General features: G+C 40.0%; 2 protein-coding genes across 2 annotated transcripts in view; one reads left to right on the forward strand and one right to left on the reverse strand.

Annotated features, from left to right (window-relative positions):
* Positions 1–3963: 3963 nt before the first annotated feature.
* LOC119477893 (cyclin-dependent kinase inhibitor 1B-like) lies at positions 3964–5202 on the reverse strand. The gene is made up of 2 exons (XM_037752102.1): positions 4644–5202; positions 3964–4524 (listed from the first exon to the last, which is right to left on the reverse strand). The coding sequence occupies exons 1-2, from the start codon at positions 5059–5061 to the stop codon at positions 4424–4426; spliced, it is 519 nt and encodes a 172-aa protein (XP_037608030.1). The 5' UTR covers positions 5062–5202; the 3' UTR covers positions 3964–4423.
* A 4424-nt stretch (positions 5203–9626) lies between these two features.
* trpm5 (transient receptor potential cation channel, subfamily M, member 5) overlaps positions 9627–22220 on the forward strand; it is a 30154-nt gene continuing 17560 nt past the window's right edge. The window contains exons 1-11 of the mRNA XM_037756835.1: positions 9627–9710; positions 11778–11845; positions 13820–13976; positions 14071–14251; positions 14659–14834; positions 14935–15112; positions 18076–18140; positions 18551–18736; positions 19064–19163; positions 19321–19439; positions 21418–21765. Coding sequence (XP_037612763.1) covers positions 9684–9710; positions 11778–11845; positions 13820–13976; positions 14071–14251; positions 14659–14834; positions 14935–15112; positions 18076–18140; positions 18551–18736; positions 19064–19163; positions 19321–19439; positions 21418–21765 — 1605 coding nt within the window. The 5' untranslated portion in view covers positions 9627–9683. The remainder of the gene's footprint in view (positions 9711–11777; positions 11846–13819; positions 13977–14070; positions 14252–14658; positions 14835–14934; positions 15113–18075; positions 18141–18550; positions 18737–19063; positions 19164–19320; positions 19440–21417; positions 21766–22220) is intronic.

Consider the following 22220-nt stretch of genomic DNA (forward strand, 5'->3'; position numbering starts at 1 on the left):
TTTAGGTTTAGGCAACACAAATACAACTTCTTTATGTTTAGGCAACAAAACTACAACTTTTTTGGTTTAGGCAATAAAACTACAACTTATTCGGTTTAGGCAACAAAACTACAACTTCTTTAGGTTTAGGCAAAAAAAAACACTTGGTTAAAAGATACCTTGTGTTTTGGGTTAAAATAACTAAGAACACAAAGACAAATACACGTTGTTGGTTTCACACAGATGCAAATTCCATTTTCCTGGGTGTAAGCCCTTTGTTTTGTGTCCCATCGGTCGTCATCATCCCTTATGGAGTTTCACACTGTCTACACTACAGTACCTGACTTCCGCTTCTGCTCCTGTCATACGGTCGCTGTCGTGTTCTTTTATACCTTTTTTTCTGATCTATTATGGGAATAGATGATAAAACCTACTAGTGGGTGTAGTATGCCCCTATAGACCCACATCTATGGGGTTCATGGCGACTGATAACGCCTATTTAATAGCTTGACAACAGTCTAATCGACCTGGTAGCTAGTATTTCTTTGCTTCAGCTTTTGACTCTAGTTCATGTGCTTGGGTTTGGTAAATAGACACAAACAAAACAAGACAGATACTCACATATCTCACAAACGCTCTGTACTGAATTTTACAAAAAGTATTTTTGAACAAACTAGTTAAAATGGACAAGAAAGCTGAAAAACACAGTCTGTTGTTGGATACTGTGTTATTCCCTCACATTGGGTGAAGAATATAAAAAGGCAGATGGCAAAGATTTTTGGGGGGAGAGGGGGTTGTGGGGTGGTGTAGAATAATCAGCTTAAAAGGGGCATATAATGAAGGCATTATAACTTTTTTTTTTATCTGTTCCACAGTTTGCCAAATAATAGAAAAATTGAAACCATTTTCTCAACCTCACTGCCTCCATTATCAGTCCTACCCTCTGCCTTTATCTAGCTATCTAGCTGCTGCTGCTCTGCTGAATGTTGGCATAATTACGTGAAACATCAGATTTATATGTGAAAGAGAAACAACATCATTATCGACTTTTCAACACTGATTTTTTTCAGCATTAGTTTCATAACCTTGATGTTCAAAGTCTTTTAGAAAGTATTTCCCTATATGATTGTTAGTCGCCTTCTTTAAATATTACTTGAAATCTATTCTGGTTAATGCCAAAGACGTCATGTACTGTGATTCAATATGCTGTAGAAAAAGAATGTAATTGAATTCATACTTAAGGGAAGAGGCCTTACTGTACATTTCAATACTCCACTTGAAAGGTTTCAGTTTAATCAATTGCTGTTTTCACTGTTTTAGCTTCTTATGTTTAGAAATATTTTTCTGTAGCAATAAAAGATTGTGGTAATTATTTCCAAGTGCCTATGTGTTGTGTTTGGTGCCTTCGGGGTAATCTCTGACTAAAACAAACGAGCTAAATATTTCAGTTTATAGTGAGATTTTTTTTTTCCTTTTGCCAGAGGTGTTTGATAGAAACAAAAAGTTATGTTTTTACATTACAAAGTTAATGTTTTTTTGCAGTTTCTGTTCGCCTCAGTCATCAATCACACGAATGCTTCGCTTTTGAGTTTAAGAGATTTATTCAAGTTACTGTTTCCTTAATGTTTCCTTAGTGCACCGCTCGTGCTGGCAGCAGAATTTCCTACGTCGTGTCCTCGCTGACTTACGGAAATAGTCAAAAGCTCTTTACACAGGTGACCTTTGGGCAGCAGATGGTGACCTTTTCCTTGCTGACCATCCATGGGGTGTCCAGGCATTCCTTCACACAAGTGGCCATGTGGAGAAAAGGCCCAAGTGACCATCTGCCTCTGGTGTCCACAACAATGGGCCCCACCCTCCCAAAGTGTGCTGGAGGTGGTTGGCTTTTGTGCTGAGCAGGAGGTGGGGGAGGAGAGTTTCACCACAGGGAGGGTTCGGAGGTTTTATAAAAAGATCCCCCTGGGGAATCTGTAAAAGGAACAACAGTCATAAACACAAACAATATAAAGAAAACAAATAAAAAGAAGAACTACATTGTTTGTGAATATCTGCTTTGGTTAAATAATTATATTATAATAAAAAAAAGAATATTTTCATCTAAGGGTGCAGTTTACTAAGATGCTGTTTTCTGAATAATTAGCATGAATAAAATATACAAAGCTACAAATACATTCTTAATGATTTTTGGCGTACTACTTAAATTTTCAAACCTGTGCATTTGTGAATCTTCAACACTCCGAGGTGACTCATTTATCAAATTAAGGAAACTTAATTAAGCTCAGTTTGGGCTAACGTCTTCCTCCCCTGCAGTTATTCTCATTTAGCGTCTTCTAATTTGAACAATTTGATCAAAGCCTGATCGGGAGCATGCAGATTAATACCATTTCCATTCCTGAGTAGTAACATAGGTTTTTAATGTAGTGTGTGAACCGTATATCTCCAATACATTCAGCAACATTACTGTATTAATTGACACAATCACTGCACTGGTGGAAGCTTCATTTACTAATGATGTACTGAGCAGCTTGTAGTGTACATTTTTAAGAGACTTTAATTAAGGCATTGGGTGGAGAAACTGGGATCCCATGGGACCATTTGGACCCCGTGAGATAGTTTGATTATTGATTTACATCCATGGGAGCAGAATATAAGATCATTTGTCCCTAATGCAGAAATAACACTGGCTGTCCTTGGCATTTACATGTAGACGTTTAAAAATGTAAATGTGATGTTTGCTCTTTCTTTTATGCTTGTCCCTTTGCCGCAGTGGCATATAAAGCAAACACGAGCCGAAGTGAGAATGAACATTAGTCGGATTGGTTTGGGCACATGTCGGTGATAATAGCTGCTTTGACTCTGAAAAGGGAACGGAGTGAAAAGAGAAAAAAAGTTGAGGGAAGTCCTGGGGGGGTCGAGGAGCTCCAAAGGCTGATTTGCAGGTGAAATAGACGGCACACTCTGCTTTGTGGCCATTGTCCTGCTCCGCGGCCAGATGGCCTCTTGAAATTCTTTAGAGCCGAAACCCCAACACTGCGGGAGTGAATACGCCTCTGTGGGATTTGGCCTCTCTAATGGGCTAATTTGGCAGTTACAGCTCATATTAACGGATATAATTTCAAGCCTGACAGCACAGTCCTCACGATTGTGATTATGAAACATCTCATAATACAAGCCAGAAAATGCAATTACTCGAAAGACTTTTTCTCTTCTTTCGATTGGCAAACTTGCAAGTTGAATTGATTTTTCCAAGACTTTTAGAGGCACACTTATTACCAGCTTACTCATCTGTGGCTGCCACAAAGTCAGCGTATTACCAAAGACTTACTTTCTCATAAGGCTGCAGTCATATTGAAAATCTAACAATAAAGGTTTATAAGTCGCTACAATTATAGAACTCCAGGGTCCGTTTTTATGCCAGTTAGTTAACGCAGCAGCTCTTGGATAAAGAGTAAGTCACTCTCATGATGAGGACAATTTGTTTGGACTTTTAAAACCTGAAACTGCACTGAAAACTAACATTTTAAAAAACAGTTGCAGTGCTTAAAATATAAATGCAAGTCTGGCAATGTGTTTGTCTGTTGCTTCAGGCAATAAGTGTCACAATGCAAAAGATAAATGTTGTTTGCACATAAATATATATTATTTTCTGTATAACAAAACAGTGTTTTTGCATCCTGAACTATCAGTACATGCTGCAGGGTCCAGCTCACTTGGAAGCTTTAGACGTAGGAAGTAAATATGCATTATTTGGAGAACTGATGAAGTTTTATGAACTATTTTGTCAATTTTTACTCAAGATAGGGAACAAAACTACACGGCTTAAGAAACCAGTTTAATGTGGTGGATGCAAAATCATTAAATTAGCATTCATCAACAAATTAATTTGGACTACGGATTATTGTGTTTGTGTCTGTATATGAACTGCTATATCTCCTAAAAGGAAAGACAGCAGCAAATATAATAATCACTCAATCAGAAGTAGTGTCACTGATAAAGCAGTTTATTCAAATTGCAATATTTGCAGGCATTTTACAATCACAGTTAATTTAGGCAAACAAGACAAGGACAAAACAGAACAGTGCTTTTTCTTCAGTTAACAGAAGCAGCTCATTTTTACAGAAATCCACCAACAAAGATTGACAAAGAAATACAGAAACAAAAGGTCATTCAGTTATTTAAATGTTTTCACTCACAAAACAAGATGAAAATGAGGAAAAACACATATATAAACAAACATATTTGTGAAATTACCAATGAAATAAGACATTAAATAAAAGTCAATAAATAGAATAAATAACATAAAGTGGTATAATTTAACCCCCGGGTTCACAAATAAAATAGAATAAAATAAAATAAAATAACATAAGATAAAATACAATCTTTGGTGCAGTGAATATGCCTTGGTCCAACTAATAATATAAATAGTCCATTTTCCTCAGGATGTTCACCTTATTGTTTTGCACAGAGCTGCTTCACTGGTACTTGTGTGGAAAGGACTCAGGATGCTCTTGGTTTCTGTTGACCTCCTTCTCTTTGCGAAAAAATCTGCCAAGAAAAGCAAGAAGGAAAAACTCAGTTAATATATTCATCATTATAATTGAATAAGAGTGGGTTACACAGCATGACACTTATTATGTATATCTGTTGTAAGACTTGTTCCTCACCTGTAATTCGTGCGTTTCCTCTGCTGTTCTTGGCTGCAGACTTTGCGTGCGTCCTCTTCCTCCGGCCGGGCGTCACTTCTGCGGGACACTTGTGCGTGTTGGAGATGCTGGAGCAGTTCTCCTGGTCGGTCCCTGCGCTCTCTGTCTCTCCGCTGTCTCTCAGCCTGTCCTCCTCCTCGGTGTGTGAAGAACAGACATCCTTCTCATGATAGGCGGCAGCAGCGCAGTCTGCGGGGATTTGCTCCCACTGGAAGCGGCCGGACAGCGGCGTCTCCGTCTGGAAGTCAAAGTTCCATCGGCGGCTGTCCTGCTCGGCCATGTCCTCCAGCCTCAGTGTTAGATCCCGGCGCAGCTGGTCGCGGTCCACCGGGCCGAACAGACTCCTGCACACCGACTCTCTGTGCCTCATGGGATTCATCCTTCAGATGGGTTCTGGTGGGAGAAGTGTCTTTGTGTTAGTTTAAAGGTGAAGCTGCTGATGCTGTCTCCTCTCTGGTGTGATGCTCTGGTCCTTTCTTTGCTGCAGGGGGGATTTAAAGGCTGCAGGGCTCATGGTGCTCTGTTGGTACACAATGAGCACAGGCTGCTGATTGGCTGCAGCTCTCTCAATTGGCGGATAAAGGGAGGGGGCAGAATTCATTCATTCATTGTGAGACAAAGACCACAGAGACAATCAATAAAACCCTCAGGTTGCATTTGGGATAACATCTACAGACATAGGCAAAGTTGTTGGTAACGTTCCGTTAAAGAGAGAAAAACCCACAATGGTCACTGAAATAACTTGAAACTGACAAAAGTAATAATAAATAAAAATTCACTGAAAATTAACTAATGAAAATCAGATATTGTTTTTGAATTATGGTTCAGCAGAATCATTTAAAAAAACAAACTAATGAAACTGGCCTAGACAAAAATGATGGTAACATTAACTTAATATTTTGTTGCACAACCTTTTGAGGCAATCACTGCAATCAAGTGATTTCTGTAACTCTCAATGAGACTTCTGCACCTGTTGACAGGTATGTTGGCCCACTCCTCGTGAGCAAACTGCTCCAGCTGTCTCAGGTTTGAAGGGTGCCTTCTTCAGACAGCATGTTTCAGCTCCTTCCACAGATGTTCAATAGGATTTAGATCCGGGCTCATAGAAGGCCACTTCAGAATAGTCCAATGTTTTGTTCTTAGCCATTCTTGGGTGTTTTTAGCTGTGTTTTGGGTCATTATCCTGTTTGAGGACCCATGACCTGCAACTGAGACCAAGCTTTCTGACACTGGGCAGCACATTTCGCTCCAGAATGCCTTGATAGTCTTGAGATTTCATTGCACCCTGCACAGATTCAAGACACCCTGTGCCAGATGCAACAAAGCAGCCCCATAACATAACCGAGCCTCCTCCATGTTTCACATTAGGTACAGTGTTCTTTTCTTTGGATGCTTCATCTCTTCGTCTGTGAACATAGAGCTGATGTGACTTGCCAAAAAGCTCCAGTTTTGTCTCATCTGTCCAAAGGACATTCTCCCAGAAGCTTTGTGGCTTGTCAATATGCATTTTGGAAAATTCCAGTCTCGCTTTTTTATGATTTGGTGTCCTCCTCGGTTGTCTTCCATTAAGTCCACTTTGGCTCAAACAGTGACGGATGGTGCGATCTGACACTGATGTACCTTGACCTTGGAGTTCACCTCTAATCTCTTTGGAAGTTGTTCTGGGCTCTTTGGTTACCATTCGTATTATCCGTCTCTTCAATATGTCATCAATTTTCCTCTTGCGGCCGCGTCCAGGGAGGTTGGCTACAGTCCCATGGACCTTAAACTTCTGAATAATATGTGCAGCTGTAGTCACAGGAACATCAAGCTGCTTGGAGATGGTCTTATAGCCTTTACCTTTAACATGAAGGTCTATAATGTTCTTTCTGATCTCCTGAGATAACTCTCTCCTTAGCTTTCTGTGGTCCATGTTCAGTGTGGTACACACCATGACACCAAACAGCACAGTGACTACTTTTCACCCTTTAAATAGGCAGACTGACTGATTACAAGTTTGAAGACACCTGTGATGCTAATTACAGGACACACCTTAGTTTAACATGTCCCTATGGTCAAATTATTTTCAATCTTTTCTAGGGCTACCATCATTTTTGTCTAGGCCAGTTTCATCAGTTTGTTTTTTAAAATGATTCTGTTGAACCACAATTCAAAAGCAACAGCTGATTTTCATTAGTTAATTTTCAGTAAATTTTTATTTATTATTACTTTTGTCAGTTTCAAGTTATTTCAGTGACCATTGTGGGTTTTTCTCTCTTTAACGGAACGTTACCAACAACTTTGCCTACGTCTGTATGTCCTACTTTTTCTTTGCATGATTGCAAACTGTTTTTGCAAGGCAAAAACAATCCTCAAATCCTCAGGGTTGTAGTCACAACATCTCTGTTGATGTAGGACTACATTTTGTTCCTCTCATTCAAAGGGCACCAACATGCAGCAGTTTAGCTCCAGGGAGTAGTGATTAGTGGCCACTACAGGCATTTGTAGCAACTCAGAACGTAATAACTGCGCATAACGTAATAACTGCGCACAACGTAATAAATGTGCATAACGTGTATGAGAACATTATTACCTCCGCCAAGGTCAAAGGTCTAGGAAGGAGGTTATGTTTTCACATGTGTTGGTTTGTTTGTTTGTTTGTCCGTTAGCAGGATTACTCCAAAAGTCTCTGATGGATTTGAATGACATTTTTTAGAGGGGTGAGGTGTGGCACAATGGACAATTCATTAGATTTTGGTGGCGATCCGGATCATGATCCGGTTTCAGGAATAGACTTTAGATTCAGCATTTTTTCACATTAAACTCGGTGAAATTACAGTTGAGTTCGACCGAAGCACACTTGGTGATTGTTGGAAGTCTGAGGTCAGCACTTTCCGAGTGCCATTCTAATTACATTATAATCTTGGCAAAAAAAACGTTGAATGGTAATAAATCCAGCGCATAATGTAATCATTTTAAAAAATAGTACGCTCCCTGTCTTCTTAAGGCATAGGCATAGCATAGCATACAAAATAAACATTATGTTAATAGTAAATATGCCTCTTGCTTCATGTATTTAATGTAATGTAAGACGAGTTCCCACACTCCAAAAAAAAGGACTAAAGAACTGCAATAATAATGTATTGAACAATTATTTCACATGCTAAGAATCACCAGTATATTGAATTCGGCATCATCTCTGTAAAGGTTGCCATTTGTCCAGATCACTGGATATCTTGTAGTCTCACATCCAAGAGGCTTCATCAATATGGAGCCGATTGATGAAAATGTCCTCTAGACCAAACCAGACAAAGTCCAGTTGCTTTAAATTATCTACTCCACTTGTTTCATGTCAAACTAGAAGGTTCCTCTGCTTTAAGAAGACAAGGAGAGAACTCTTTTTAAAAAAATATGACATTATGCGCAGAATTTATGACATTATTCTGCTTTTTTTGCTAAGTTTATAATGTTATAATGTTCTCATAATGTAATAACCTATTACATTATGAACAAAACTGTTATTACATTGTTCGCTCAAGGTTTTATTACATTATGCACAGTTATTACATTATGAATTGCTGCAACATTTCTGCCTGTAGGCCACATAGAGACAAAAGTGTTTTTGCCAAAATGAGATAGAAACTAAGTGTCTAAAACGAAAAGTAGTTCAAACCAGGAGATGAGATTTAGTTAAGCTACATATAGGTCAAGACTACAGTAATTAAATAGTCATTGCTTTAATTGCTTTTTTACCTATTGAAAGAAGAGTTTTCCCCACAGATCACAGTTGTTCTAATTTTTGCAATTGCTTAAGAGACCCAAATCAATTTAGCTACTATATGTTAATTATGTTATAATTTCGGAGAAATTTGAGGAAGGCTCTGTTCTCACTCACACAATTAAACACCTTCACAGGGCACTTTTATTGATAGAAATGCAAATACAGTAGTGTGAATACATGGTTGGCAATATGAGCTAATAATGGCTGTGTAAAGAATGCAAGTATAACAGTTACATAGAGCTACTTAAACCAACATGTTATGATGGAGCACAACACAAATCTGAAAATTAGTCAGACAATTACTTTGATTAGCCTCCATTCAACTCATATTAAATATTGCAAAGCTCTCACATTGACAGAGTGACGATCAATGCTGAAGTTCAAAGGAAAAATTACGAATCTATTTTTCATTGTGCTATTTTGAAATCTGGATCTCCTATAATTCTTCAGCTGTCCACTTCAGCTGTAAAGTTGTCCACTATAACAGTAAAGTAATCGAGATACAAGTGTTTCATTAGGCAGCAGGAGTATGTGGTCCTGATGAGAGCAATTTGCAGCAGCTGACCAACATATTTGTTCATATTACCAATGAAAAAAGACATTAAATAAAAGTCCATAAATATAACAAATAAAAGACAGTGGTATAATTTATCCCCTGGTTCACACATACTAAAATGAAATAAAATAAAATAAATAAAATAAAATAAAATAAAATAATAATAAAATAATTTGGTGCAGTGAATATGCCTTAGTCCAGACCATAAACTATAAACATAAATAGTCCATTTTCCTCAGGATGTTCACCTTATTGTTTTGCACAGAGCTGCTTCACTGGAACTTGTGTGGAAAGGATTCAGGCTACTCTTGATTTCTGTCGTCCTCCTTCTCTTTGCGAAAAAATCTGCAAGAACAAAAGCAAGAAGAAAAACTCACATAATATATTCGTGCCAAAAATATAATATAATATATAAAATAATAATAAAGTTGTCCACTTTAACAGTAAAGTATTTGAAATACAAGTGTTTCATCATGCAGCATGCAGGAGTATGTGGTCCTGATGAGAGCAGTCTGCAGCAGCTGACCGACATGCAAAACAATGGTGCACAGCGGTGTCTGGGATTGGACGGACGGAGAGCCCCACCTTTGCACCACTTCCTGATAGCCCAGGTAGTTCACCTGAGGGGCCCTTACAGGTGTGGTTCAGCAGCAGGAGGAGGAGGAGAGGGACGCTCAGTTGAGTCATGCAGGAGAGACAAGGCACCCCTCTGGTAAGTATATGTTCAGTCTAGCAGCTGTCTTTTTTCTGTTTGTCACTGTAGGGACGTCTATTGACCAAGTGAATAGATTAAACGTTAGAATACACTGTATATGTTCTATGATGACTAATGTTTTCACATAAAGCAGTTTGTCTGTTAATAATACACATCACATTGAATGTCAAGGGTGATAAAGCAATATGGGAAAATCATTCTATGATTTATGTGTTGTATAATGGAAAATTGTATATGATTTCTTAACTGGAAGATGTAATTACACAGTTGTTTCACTTGAATATTAACCAGAAGTTGTGGATATTGTCTTTTTCTAACAAGCTGCAGAGATGTATTTCTTCAGAAATATTACAAATGTAGACACATATTTCATACATTTCTCCCCTAACTCAATCAAGCAGTACTTATGTTACCCAAATGCATAATTATATTCGTAAGCAACACTTTTTTATGTGCAATATCTTACCTCTCTTGGTTTATGGTAAAGTGAAAGATTGATTTTTCTTCCCATGATGCTGTTTTCGAGTTGAGATTCAAAAACAAATATTGATTTCGTAACAGTATATTGCTTTTCTTTTTCTCATGAATACATCTTTTAAATTTAAGGGAGGTTTCAATGTGCGTCTACAGTAAAAGGGGTTGCAGGGCCCTACAGTTTTACACACACACACACACACACTCTTATATACTGTAGCTGTGTGTTTGCTGCCTGATAATGTACACAAATAGATTACGACATCCCCAGATGGTTGTCTCTTCTGCTTGAGAAAAGACAAGTTCATTATGCCAGACTTCAAGCAAGATGTAAAGTGTCTGTGTGTGTGTCCTTGATATTAGTGCTGCAGCCAAGTTAGAGTCGCAGGAAAAACATTATTTATTCCCAATTAAAGTGGCCATGATTATTTGTGTAACATTTGTATCGCAGAGAAATACTTAAATATTGATAACATTAAACTTAAATTATCCATTTTTTTGAATGAAACAAATAAAGTATTAAACAAACACTCATTGGGTGAAAGAATGGGCACAGACAGGTCCACTACAGTATATGGATGTCCCCTCTTTGATAGGTAGACAAGTCTCAAGGATGCAAGTCCCCTCTTGGCAATTTCTTAAAAAAAATAATAAAAAGCACATTCAAAGTAATATTCTGGGAAAAGACCGTAAAAGTAAATTTCCTATTTTTGTTTTATTCAAAATGACCAGAAACAGAGGTCCCCACTTGGTTGGTGTAGCGTGATAGTCCCTTGTTGGTACTGTAGGAATGTATGTGTGTGTGTGTGTGTCCGTACCTTTGCATGCAAATCGTCCGCTTTGCATACCCAATAGTCTTTTCCCTCCCAGATCCAGACCTGTAGTCAAATAAGGGCCTCCACAACAAGCTGCTCACTTACATTAGAACAGATGGCTCAACACAAATTGACTCTCAGTCGGTGTGTTAACCATTGCGCCACAATTCTATTAAGACACTGTCCTCACCCAGGGAGGCTTTTTGTCAAAGATGCGCTTGTGCTGCATTTTTTTTTGTTCTAATCATCTTTCACAAACAGCCCACGCTGATAAAAAAAAGTCTGCATTCACTCAGGCAAATGGATAATCGTATCAATAATGAATGAGTTTCCTTCCTGAACTCGCTGTCACTTATTTCCATGAAAATAACCATTCAGAGATAAACACACTGTGGCTGTTTTCATTGTAAAACAATAACTACATACAAACCAAGTCATAATATCAAGAGACATGCTTTATAAAACTTAAATACATTATTGTCGGTTGACATAATATCAGAGGGATTTTATGTTTAGACATTCTGGTGGAAGCCCAACAGTGCTGTGGCCCAGTTTACTTGGTTTTATGTATATGAGTGACGGTGTTTAGTGAATTTCTAGTTCAAACATCGTGCAGGAAGCACTTTGCATATGAAGCGAGGATGAAAATTCTGCCAACTTTGCATTGACCACAAGTACTTCTAAGAGCCTTCCACTCTGTGAAAAGAGTGGTGAGTGAGTCATAATGGATTTAGATGAAAATGGACATAATATCTGTGTGTTCATTTGTTTACAGGGGACACTGCAGCCACAGACTCGCTGTCTGCGATGTGGGGACGTGCTGGAGTGGTCAGAGGAGCACAGGTACGAACACATACATACAGTAGGCCCATTCCCTCCATGTGAGGTGATATATACAGTATGACAACTGGCAGAAACTCTTATCTGAAAAAAATTACAGATAAAGAAATCATCATATCATTTGCAAGCAATCAGATCAGACTCGTGGTTAGCAGGCCATTTAATAGAAGAGGTGCCACAGGAAGCAAACATTTGTACTGGCCTAAGAAGCCTTAACTAATTCCAAGCATAGTTTTCTATTTCAATTATTCATGAGAGCTGGCCATACTTCCCTAGCTGTAGAATATGTTTTCTATTAAATACTAAGAGCGCTACATTCTGATACAGCAGATTATGGACAAATCAGCTGAACCATAAAGCACTCAGAACACCTCCAATAAACCTCCAATAAAGCAAAATTATCTAAATTAGTTGTTTTTAATGATAGAACATGTGTTTAGAATTTTAATCCACCACTGCATCTGGATCTGCTTCAACATGATGCATCGTGTTGCTGTAGAAACCTTCAATCCTGTCTGGGAATAATAGCACTTTGCCCAATTAAAGATGATAATAGTGTAGATTAGTGCTGTATCAAATATGGCATATCAAGAAATAAAAGGACAACATTTTGTGTTTGTCATCAGTCAAATGTGTTTATTGCCAATTATGGTGAAAACGGGATGCTTGTATGAATGGTATTGGTGGAAAGTCATTGAGACAGAAATGGGCATGGCATATGTTGAAACCACATGGTGGCGTTAATCTGTTGGTCCTTGGCCCATGGCTTTAAAATGTCATTGACGATTTGCAATCCGTTGCTGAATAAAGCCCCAAAAAGCAAACAGAACAACACAATAACCTCCTTGGCAGACAAAACTATGACTTATTGCAGTAGGTTAAAGGTGCTAAATTCGAAATTCAGTGCATTTCTATTGCCTCCACACAGCTCTCAACATGGCGACGGCTGAGCCCGCTGTTGGCTGGGTCAACACATTCTCACCCCCAGCTCGTCAAATACCGCAGTTTGGTCTATACCTCCCTCGGCATCGGAGACCACACATCAACAACTGTCAGTTTAAAAGTTTCTCGGGAGTTTCCAGTAGTGGAGAATCATGCTGGACGCCCCTGTTTTGCATGAAGTAGCCTAGACCTCAACTTTATGCAAATGAGGACCAGCAAACGTGACACCCATCTCTCGAAACTCGCCGCCATGCTACCAGAATGCATTGCACGGCTGCTTACATAAACAATGAATGGGAAGCGTGGAAAGGATGGATCCTGTGGTCACGTACCATTACAGACGCTAAAGGGTGTCTCCGTGCGTCGGTGTCCGATGCCGAGGGGCACTTACCAAACGGCGGTATTTGACAAGTTGTAAGTGAGACGGAAGTGGTCGGGACGGTGTTATCAACTGTAACTGCCGTATGAGCACAGTGCAGAGCGGCAATCATGAGCTAGGCAGTGGGGCACGCTCACATGCACTAAAGGTTCGCGTATAGCCTCTATGTAAACAAAGCACAGAGAAACCCGAAATAAAACACATACAGAGGGAGAGTGACTTCATTCTCTGCTCAGGTAGACATTACTCCTCTATATCTTTATGTAGCAAATAGTTGTTTACTGCTATATTAATGCTGTGGATATTGCATAGAACACCTTTAAATTAAGCACTGAGCTAATGGTTGTAGGACAGATTACACCTTTTTATTTAGAAAAAGTAGAGACAAAAAAGTTAGAGGTAAGAGATGAGTCTTACAGCCGATTAGATTGTTGTCAGGCTATTAAATAGGTGTTATCGGTTGCTTTAAACACCATAGAAGTGGCTTGCTACACTATAGGAGAGCAGGACGAGAGAATAGTTTTGGTTTATGAGGAACATAGTCAGGGCAATGTTCCAGGAGAGCAGCAAAATAGAGATTGTGCTACAGCGATTGTGTGCTGGTAGAAAGGACTGTATGATACAATACACACATCCATTGACTGTGTTTGTCTCAGTGTCCTGCTTGGCTGCTCCTGCTGCTCGACAGTGGATGAGACGCTGGAGAATGTAGCCAGAGGCATGGCCAGCAGAATGAAGAGGGAGAAGAGTCACTGGGCAGCCGGAAGAGTGGGCGACATTGACTTCGTTGGCCCTACAAAGACGAGAGGAAAGGTGAAACCAACAGATACTGAAGGTTATATAACGGTTTGCAGGATACATCTTTAGAGCACAGTAATGACATATCAACTTGTGTCTTTGTATCCAGTTTGTGAGGGTGTGCAGCAACACAGACCCGGTGCTGATCTACCAGATGCTGATAGAGGAGTGGGGCCTCGCTCCCCCACACCTGGTAGTGGCTCTGGTGGGAGGAGATGAGCTGACTCAGATGAAGCCCTGGCTCAGGGACACTCTGAGAAAAGGACTTGTGAAGGCTGCACAGAGTACAGGTTATAATCAAGGGGCTAAACCTGGCCTTGGTTTTTTGAAAGCATCAGCCAATGGTGGAGAATCTCTGTTGCCCCCTATTGGCTGGTAGCAGAATTACTATAGAAACACATTACCAAGAAGACATCCTGTCTTTTATTTCGATGTTAGTCTAAAATATATATTTTTTGTTTTTTAGGTGCATGATGAGTAAAATATGTTCATGACTTTCAATGCTTGTAAGGAGGACTAACACAAAATGCTTTATAACCATGCAAGGCAGTAACCTGATTAGCATAATCAATAGCCCAGCTGTTTATGTAATCCAGGACACAACTTTCTGGTTTGATACACTCACTTCTAGTTCCCCCTAGATCCTGCTACAAAGTGCACAAACAAACACACATTATACAACTGCTTTGTTCTCTAGGGGCATGGATTTTGACTAATGGCCTTCGCTTTGGCATCACCAAGCACTTGGGCCAGGCGGTGAGAGATCACTCGCTGGCCAGCACCTCTTCTAAAGTCCGTGTAGTGGCCATTGGCATCGCACCCTGGAACATGATCCACAACCGAGAGGCACTACTCACCAGCCACTACGCCAAGGTTTCTGTATATACACACAGACAACATAAAAACAGCAGCAAAAGATTTACACCTTTAATATCCATGTGTTCACGCCGTCCTCTGTCTTCACATTCTCAAGGTGGATGAGCCTGCAGTATACAAGCCACAGGACTTACCTCATGGTTCGGTGTATTCCCTGGACAGCCACCACTCCCACTTTGTGCTGGTGGAGGAGGATCCCAACAGACCAGGAGCCACCAGTGAAATGAGGGTGAAGCTGCTCAAACACATCTCTCTTCAGCGCACTGGTTATGGAGGTAAAGCCCTTAGGTCATAGCAGTCCTTTATTTCAGCAGTAATGGCAATACCGGAATTTAAAATATTAAAGCTTTTACTTATATAAGTAAATATATATATATATATATATATATATATAAACAGTAAAATGCACTTACATATTTAAAGTAGGAGTACTAATCTCAACAAACGGTCCCTGTCATGATGTTAAATTATGTATGAATGAAGCATTATTTCACTGTCGAGCTGTTCGTAGTACAGGTAGCTGCATCATATACTGATAGCTTTTTTAAAAAAAAAGCCCTGCTTCATGTTTTATGACCTTTTCATATGGCTTGTTGTAAAATCATACGCCTCAAAATTGTACACAAGTGACGTAGTCGAGTAAACGCACATCTGCTCAGAGCTGTGTTTTGCAGCACGTCTGCAATTTAAATTCTATGGGGGTTGAAATTCTGTGGACTCTTCGCTGCCCAAGGGAAGTCAAAATATTAGGGATGCCAATCGATTAAAATATTTAATTGCAATTAATTGCATGATTGTCCATGATTAATCGCATATTTTTTATCTGTTCAAAATGTACCTTAAAGGGAGATTTGTCAAGTATTTAATACCCTTATCAACATGGGAGTGGGCAAATATGATTGCTTTATGCAAATGTATGTATAGATTTCTTATTGAAAAACAATTAACAACACAAAACAATGACAAATATTGTCCAGAAACCTTCACAGGTACTGCATTTAACATTAAAAATATGCTCAAATCATAACATGGCAAACTGCAGCCCAACAGGCAACAACAGCTGTCAGTGTGTCAGTGTGCTGACTTGACTATGACTTGCCCCAAACTGCATGTGATTATCATAAAGTGGGCATGTCTGTAAAGGGGAGACTCGTGGGTACACATAGAACCCCTTTTCATTCACATATCTTGAGGTCAGAGGTCAAGGGACCCCTTTGAAAATGGCCATGCAAGTTTTTCCTCACCAAAACATTTGGAGCGTTATTTAGCCTCCTTTGCTAGACAACCTAGTATGACATGGTTGGTACCAACTGATTATTTTGAAGTTTCTTATGGTACCAGTATCTTCACTCTAGCTTTAAAATTGAGACTGCTACAACCTAAAAACCGCAAGTTGCGTTAATGTGTTGAGGAAATTAGTGGCGTTAAAACAAATTTGCCATAATGTGTTATTACCGTGTTAACTTAAGCACTCTCATCCCTTTAGCATTCTTTGTCTTCAAACCACAAATTAGATAAATAACAGGTGCTACTTTACAAGATTTCTGGGTAATCCAAGGTGTAGTTTTCTTGTAAGCAAACAAAAGTTGTGTTTACACTCACCAAAATACATAGTGTGTACCCTTGAGGTCTAAAAATGTGTTTAGCGCATTTCCTTCCTCATAAAACATTTTTGGAATATAAATATATAAATATAAATAAATGTAAATTATACATATAATATAAATTGTGCCATATGTGCTAGCTTGCGGTCTTCTCCTTCTCTGCCTTTGCAGGGGCATTGCTTCTCTGTGAGTCAGTGGAGTAGCCTAAAAGGAGCATCAGGAGTGTATATCGCATCGCCTGCATGCTCAGACAAACAAAACACGGACCAATTCTCAAAAACATTGCTCCTCCAGCATACTTAAGTGGTCAAAAGCTTGCTTTACAGTTACATCTTATTGCTTTTCAAGGCCACCATTGTGCAAAGTTGTATAATGTATATAAAGTATAAAGTTTCTTTTTTTCCTCTGAAACCCGAGCACATAGTGTGCACCTCTTAATATTGGTTCCCAACCTAGGGGTCGGGACCTCCCAAGGAGTCACAAGATAAATGTGAAGAGAGAGAAAAAAAACTTTTCTCTGCTCAATTTTGTTTAGAGGAGCAGTGTGTAGGATTTAGTGGCATCTCATATACACTGTTCGTAGTTATACCTATGAAAAGTAAAGTACTGTAATTCGTGTATATCCCATGAAATCAATTTGTGTGTAATTCACGTAATCATGAACCTGGAAATATAAATAGCGCCGAACGCCGGGTAGGGAGGAGGTTGGAGTGGATGGGTGTGTCAAAACATACCATACTTTCACCCAGGAGATTGGCGGTCGTGTCCCGTGTGAATTCAGAAGTCAACGTTGATTTATTTGTCACGTAATTTACGTACTTAAGTAACGCCACTTCAGGAGTTATTTTAACCTAACTAAGTCATTTTCTTGCCTAAACCTAAGGAAGTTGTTTCCTGTGAAGACAAAAGTTTATTTTGAAAAAAAACTGTATGCATGTAACGAGCGGAAATTGACTTGTGTTGCTGGACATTCGTAGGAACTAAAAAAGGAAGAAAAACTTTTTCATAAGATATCATACGAAATGCATGCGAATGCGTTGAGTGGTGTGGTTGCAGATTGCAACCAACTGAATACCTCTCTGCTCACCCCACCTTTTCCAAGTGTGTCAGAAAACTACGATGGCCTTCAGGTAACGCAAAAACGTAAAAGGCTCTCTCTAGAGTCAGTGTTTGGTTTGTCCGTTCTGGGCTACTGTAGAAACATGGCGGTTTAACATTGTGGACTCCCTGAAGAGGACCCGCTCCCTATGTAGATATGAACGGCTCATTCTATAACACAACGATTCTTGGTTTCAAGTGATTATACACTAATGAAAGCATATTATATTCCATTTATGCTAATCGATCCTTCAACCGTTGGATAGTTTCACCACTTGAGGCCTCCAAAACTGTTCAAATTTAACAATTGGGAACATCACTCTTCGGTTTAACTGCTCACAACTCGGAGACAAAGGGAACCTGTGAAAAAGATATTTTTCACTCCTACGTACTTTGGTCAGACAATGCTTGTTTTGCCAGTTGACAGAAGCCTATTCACCACTCACACAACAGTGGGAGTGTAATACCAGAGTGGTAATAATTTGAGGCACTCTGAGATGATATTATTATATGAATGTACTTTTTGCTGCTTGCAGGCACAGGCAGTTTCGAGATCCCTGTTCTGTGTCTCTTGGTCCACGGGGAGCCCAGGATCCTAAAGGCAAGTTTCATTTCATTATGCTGCGTTATAGTTACTCAAGAACTTTAAATACGTGACCGCGAAGAGACCTTTTTGAGAGCTAGATGTCTTTTGTCATGTGAATGTGCACAGTCTTACTCTGAACAGTAGCTCAGGCTCGAGAATTAGGCTCCACATCAAATTTTGGTTGTGCCACCGCCTGAAGTCTCGGGCCAAAGCCAGACGGAGAAACAAATTCTTTTCGTTTTCACAAAACTAATCTCTTTGGCTAGAAAGCTACCAGATTTGCATGAATAGAGCTATAACCAAGATTATGGAATGCAGCTAACACTGATCAATATAACGCTCTGTTTAGTTGAGAAGTTATTCTGTGGGAACGAGGATGTTTGTAAGTTTACCTGCGAGTCAGAACATTGTGTCCCCGTCTGCAGTGGATGTACAAAGGCATTGGCAATTCGACACCATGGCTGATCCTGGCAGGCTCAGGAGGCGTGGCTGACATCCTCGTCACGCTGATGAATAGGGGCTGCTGGGATATGGACAGTGTTCATGAGCTGCTGCTGGACACCTTTCCAAATGCCCACCACAGCACAGACATCAGTAACTGGGTCAAGCTGGTGAGAGCGATGTGCACAGCATGGAGGCAGGCACATATGCACATCACATTCACGTTGCCAGAAAAATGGGGCACACTGGGGAAGAGTGTGAGGGAAGCTAATGTGGGATTTTCATCCTTATCTTGAAAATGTGTATGTGATGACCTAATTAAGGATATGAAGGAGGAGGAGGGAAAGAAACTAATAATGGAATATTTTTTGCAAGCTGACGTACACAGTGAAGGCATTGTAATTTTAGAAAACAATGCATTAGCGATACAAAAAAAGCACATTGCTTCACTGAGATGAGGTGTGTTTGTAATAACTGACTGTCAAACTGCCAATCAGATTCAGAAGATACTCGATCATGGGCATCTCCTTACCGTCCACGACCCCGAACAGGAGAGCTCTGAGCTGGACACGGTCATCCTCAAAGCTCTAGTCAAGGGTAAAGTACCTTTTCAGAGATATGTTGTCAAAGAAACTTGCAATTTCCTCAAGCCGTACAATCACAGCACAGGTTTTGTGACTTGCCTGGAGAGATAGCCTTGACATTTTGAGCACATCATAGGTTGTGAACCTGTTGTATTGTGTGTGTGTATCAGCGTGTAAGAGCCAAAGTCAGGAAGCTCAAGACTTCCTGGATGAACTGAAGCTGGCTGTGGCCTGGAACAGAGTGGACATTGCCAAGAGTGACATCTTTAATGGGGATGTGGACTGGAAGGTGAGACAAATAGTAATTTTATAAGAGGTTTGTCACACTCTGGTATTTAATCTTATATTCAGTGTGGTTAAAACAATCAAACAAACAATCAAATTCAGTCGGCAATCAAGTTAAAGTTTAACATATCTAACGAATGAAATGAAAACAAGAGTCTACCACCATACTAGCGGTTCTGTGAGGCTATACCAGTGGGCGACCTCCGGTTCTGAAAAGTGAAGTGAAAGTGCCTTAAACTTGCATTATTTCTAACAGCCAGCAGGGGGCGACTCCTCTGGTTGCAAAAAGAAGTCTGATTATATAGAAGTCTATGAGCCTACTTCTCACTTGATTTATTACCTCAGTAAACATTGTAAACATGACTTTATGGTCTCAATCGCTAGTTTCAAGTCTTCTTCAATACAGCATGATGTTCATTTAGTAAATTATGGTCCCATTTACAGTAGAGTCAAATAGACCACAAACCATTGACAGGTCGCTATCGCAGCGTTCTCCGGTCTGAGTGTTGTCTTGTTTTTGTCTTAGAACTTTAACCCTTTCACACTGTGTTTTCAGTTCATGAAAGTTAATTGCAACATTTTGGTCGCCTAAAAATGTCTTATTCAGCGTGCAGTTGTACCTTAGCTCCACACTCTTGTTTCATTTGTGGTTGCAAAAAAACAAGATGGCGACGGCCAAAATGTCGAACTCGAGGCTTCAAAACGGCAGTCCACAAACTAATGGGTGACGAAACAGTGACTGTGTCCACTTCTTATACAGTCTATGGGCTATACATATGCACAGTTGTGCTGTAAGCTAAATGCTAATGTCAGTATGCTAATATGCTCACAATGAACATTCTAACATACTTTACTTAGTTTAGTGTGTTAAACGGTAATGGACTTGGACTTATATAGCGCTTTTCTAGTCTTCCGACCACTCAAAGTGCTTTACACTACATGTCAGCATTCACCCATTCACACACACATTGATACACTGATGGCAGAGGCTGCTAAGGTGCCAACTTTGCCCATCAGCATCTAATCTAAATACTCATTCACACACCGATGGCTATGCCTTCGGCAGCAATTTGGGGTTAAGTGTCTTGCTCAAGGGCACATCGACATGTGACCTGGAGCAGCCGGGGATCAAACCATTGGTGGACAACCTGCTCTACCCTCTGAGCCACAGCCCCCCAAATGTTAGCATGTTAGCATGCTAACATTTGGTAATGAACACACATCCATCGAATAGCTGACAGGACATATTACTGAACACCACAATGTATGGTCCACTGATGGTGGAACAATAGAGAAACAATCAGAGGATCATCAAATCCAATGGAATTCATCCTCTGAGGACCATGAAACTGGCAACCCATCCATTAGATTTTGAGATATTTCAGTCCAAACCACATGGTGGACCAATCAACAAACACAATTTTTCATGAGCATGTCTTTCATTTTAATCTTATTCATTTACATTTGTATTCAATCAATACGAAAGGGACTTCTTGTCTAGTGACTCATTAGAAAGCACACAAATAAGAGTGGCAAGCCAGTGTAAAGGAGAAAATAGCCTACAGTAGATCGCTAGATTTAGAATTATTTGTCCCAATAGGGCTATTTGTTTCCACAGCCAGTGCACAGAAACATACAGATATACAGATCAGATAACACACAAAATCGTATGAAAAAATATAAAATGTATGCACTCATTTCATCCCAGCTCACAACAGTGTCAGTGACGCAAATTGTTCAGGGCTCTTATTGTAGAAGGAACAAAGCGATTTCTTCTCCATCTCAGTGTTCTGTATATCTCCGACCAGATGGAAGTAATGTGAAGTGTTGGCTTAGGGGTTTATCAGTGTCATTTGATATTGTGAGTGCTCGGCGTGTGATGGCTCTAAGGTTCATAATCTGCTTGACAATTACAAAAAACTTTTCACAGGAAGAAGCGAAGACAGCTGCTTTATGAGCCATTGTAACAATGATCTTTACAGGCATGCGACCTTGAAGAGGTGATGATGGACGCACTGGTCAATGACAAACCCGACTTTGTGCGCCTCTTCGTGGACAACGGCGTGAACCTGGGCGAGTTCCTTACCTACGGTCGTCTGCAGGAGCTGTACTGGTCCGTGTCGGAGAAGAGCCTCTTTCACAACCTGCTCCTCAAAAAGTACGAGGAGAAGCAGCTTCTGCTCGGAGCTGCCAGGACACCTGGTCCACCTGGACACCATCCGCCTGAGCAAGGGGACCGGAAACCCCGCTTCACCCTCTTCGAGGTCGCCAAAGTGCTGAAGGACTTTCTCCACGACTCCTGCAAAGGCTTTTACCAAAAGACTCCCACAGTGAGTGATATACTCTGTCTCCAAAGTTCCAGTAAATCATACATACTGCACTGAATGAAAAATCCTTTCAACTGGTGCATTAAGTTCCACCTCGTATTGCTTCTTGCAGTGGTTTTCATTCTTTTAGGTTTGTGACACCTTAAAAAGAAGCGATATCTATCTGTGCCCCCTTGTCACAGTTTGCATTTGCTGAGTGATGAGTTTCGAGCGGAGAGTGGTTTCCCCCTCTAACCCTTTCAGACTGTTTCATTTGAAACAGTTAAAGGCCTGAAAGATGCTATGAAATACTATACAGTATACAGACTTCATGGTAAACTCACTTCCTGGAATACAGACCGTAGGAGTGAAACATAAAATCTAACTAATAAAGCTGTTGCAATTTTTAGGTAACCCCAGGGAAAATTGAATATGATTTATGTATCAGAGCTACAGCATGTAGTTTTCCTGTTTTCTAT

The sequence above is a fragment of the Sebastes umbrosus genome, chromosome 2 (genome assembly GCF_015220745.1).
Source record: "Sebastes umbrosus isolate fSebUmb1 chromosome 2, fSebUmb1.pri, whole genome shotgun sequence".
Classification (NCBI taxonomy): Eukaryota; Metazoa; Chordata; class Actinopteri; order Perciformes; family Sebastidae; genus Sebastes; species Sebastes umbrosus.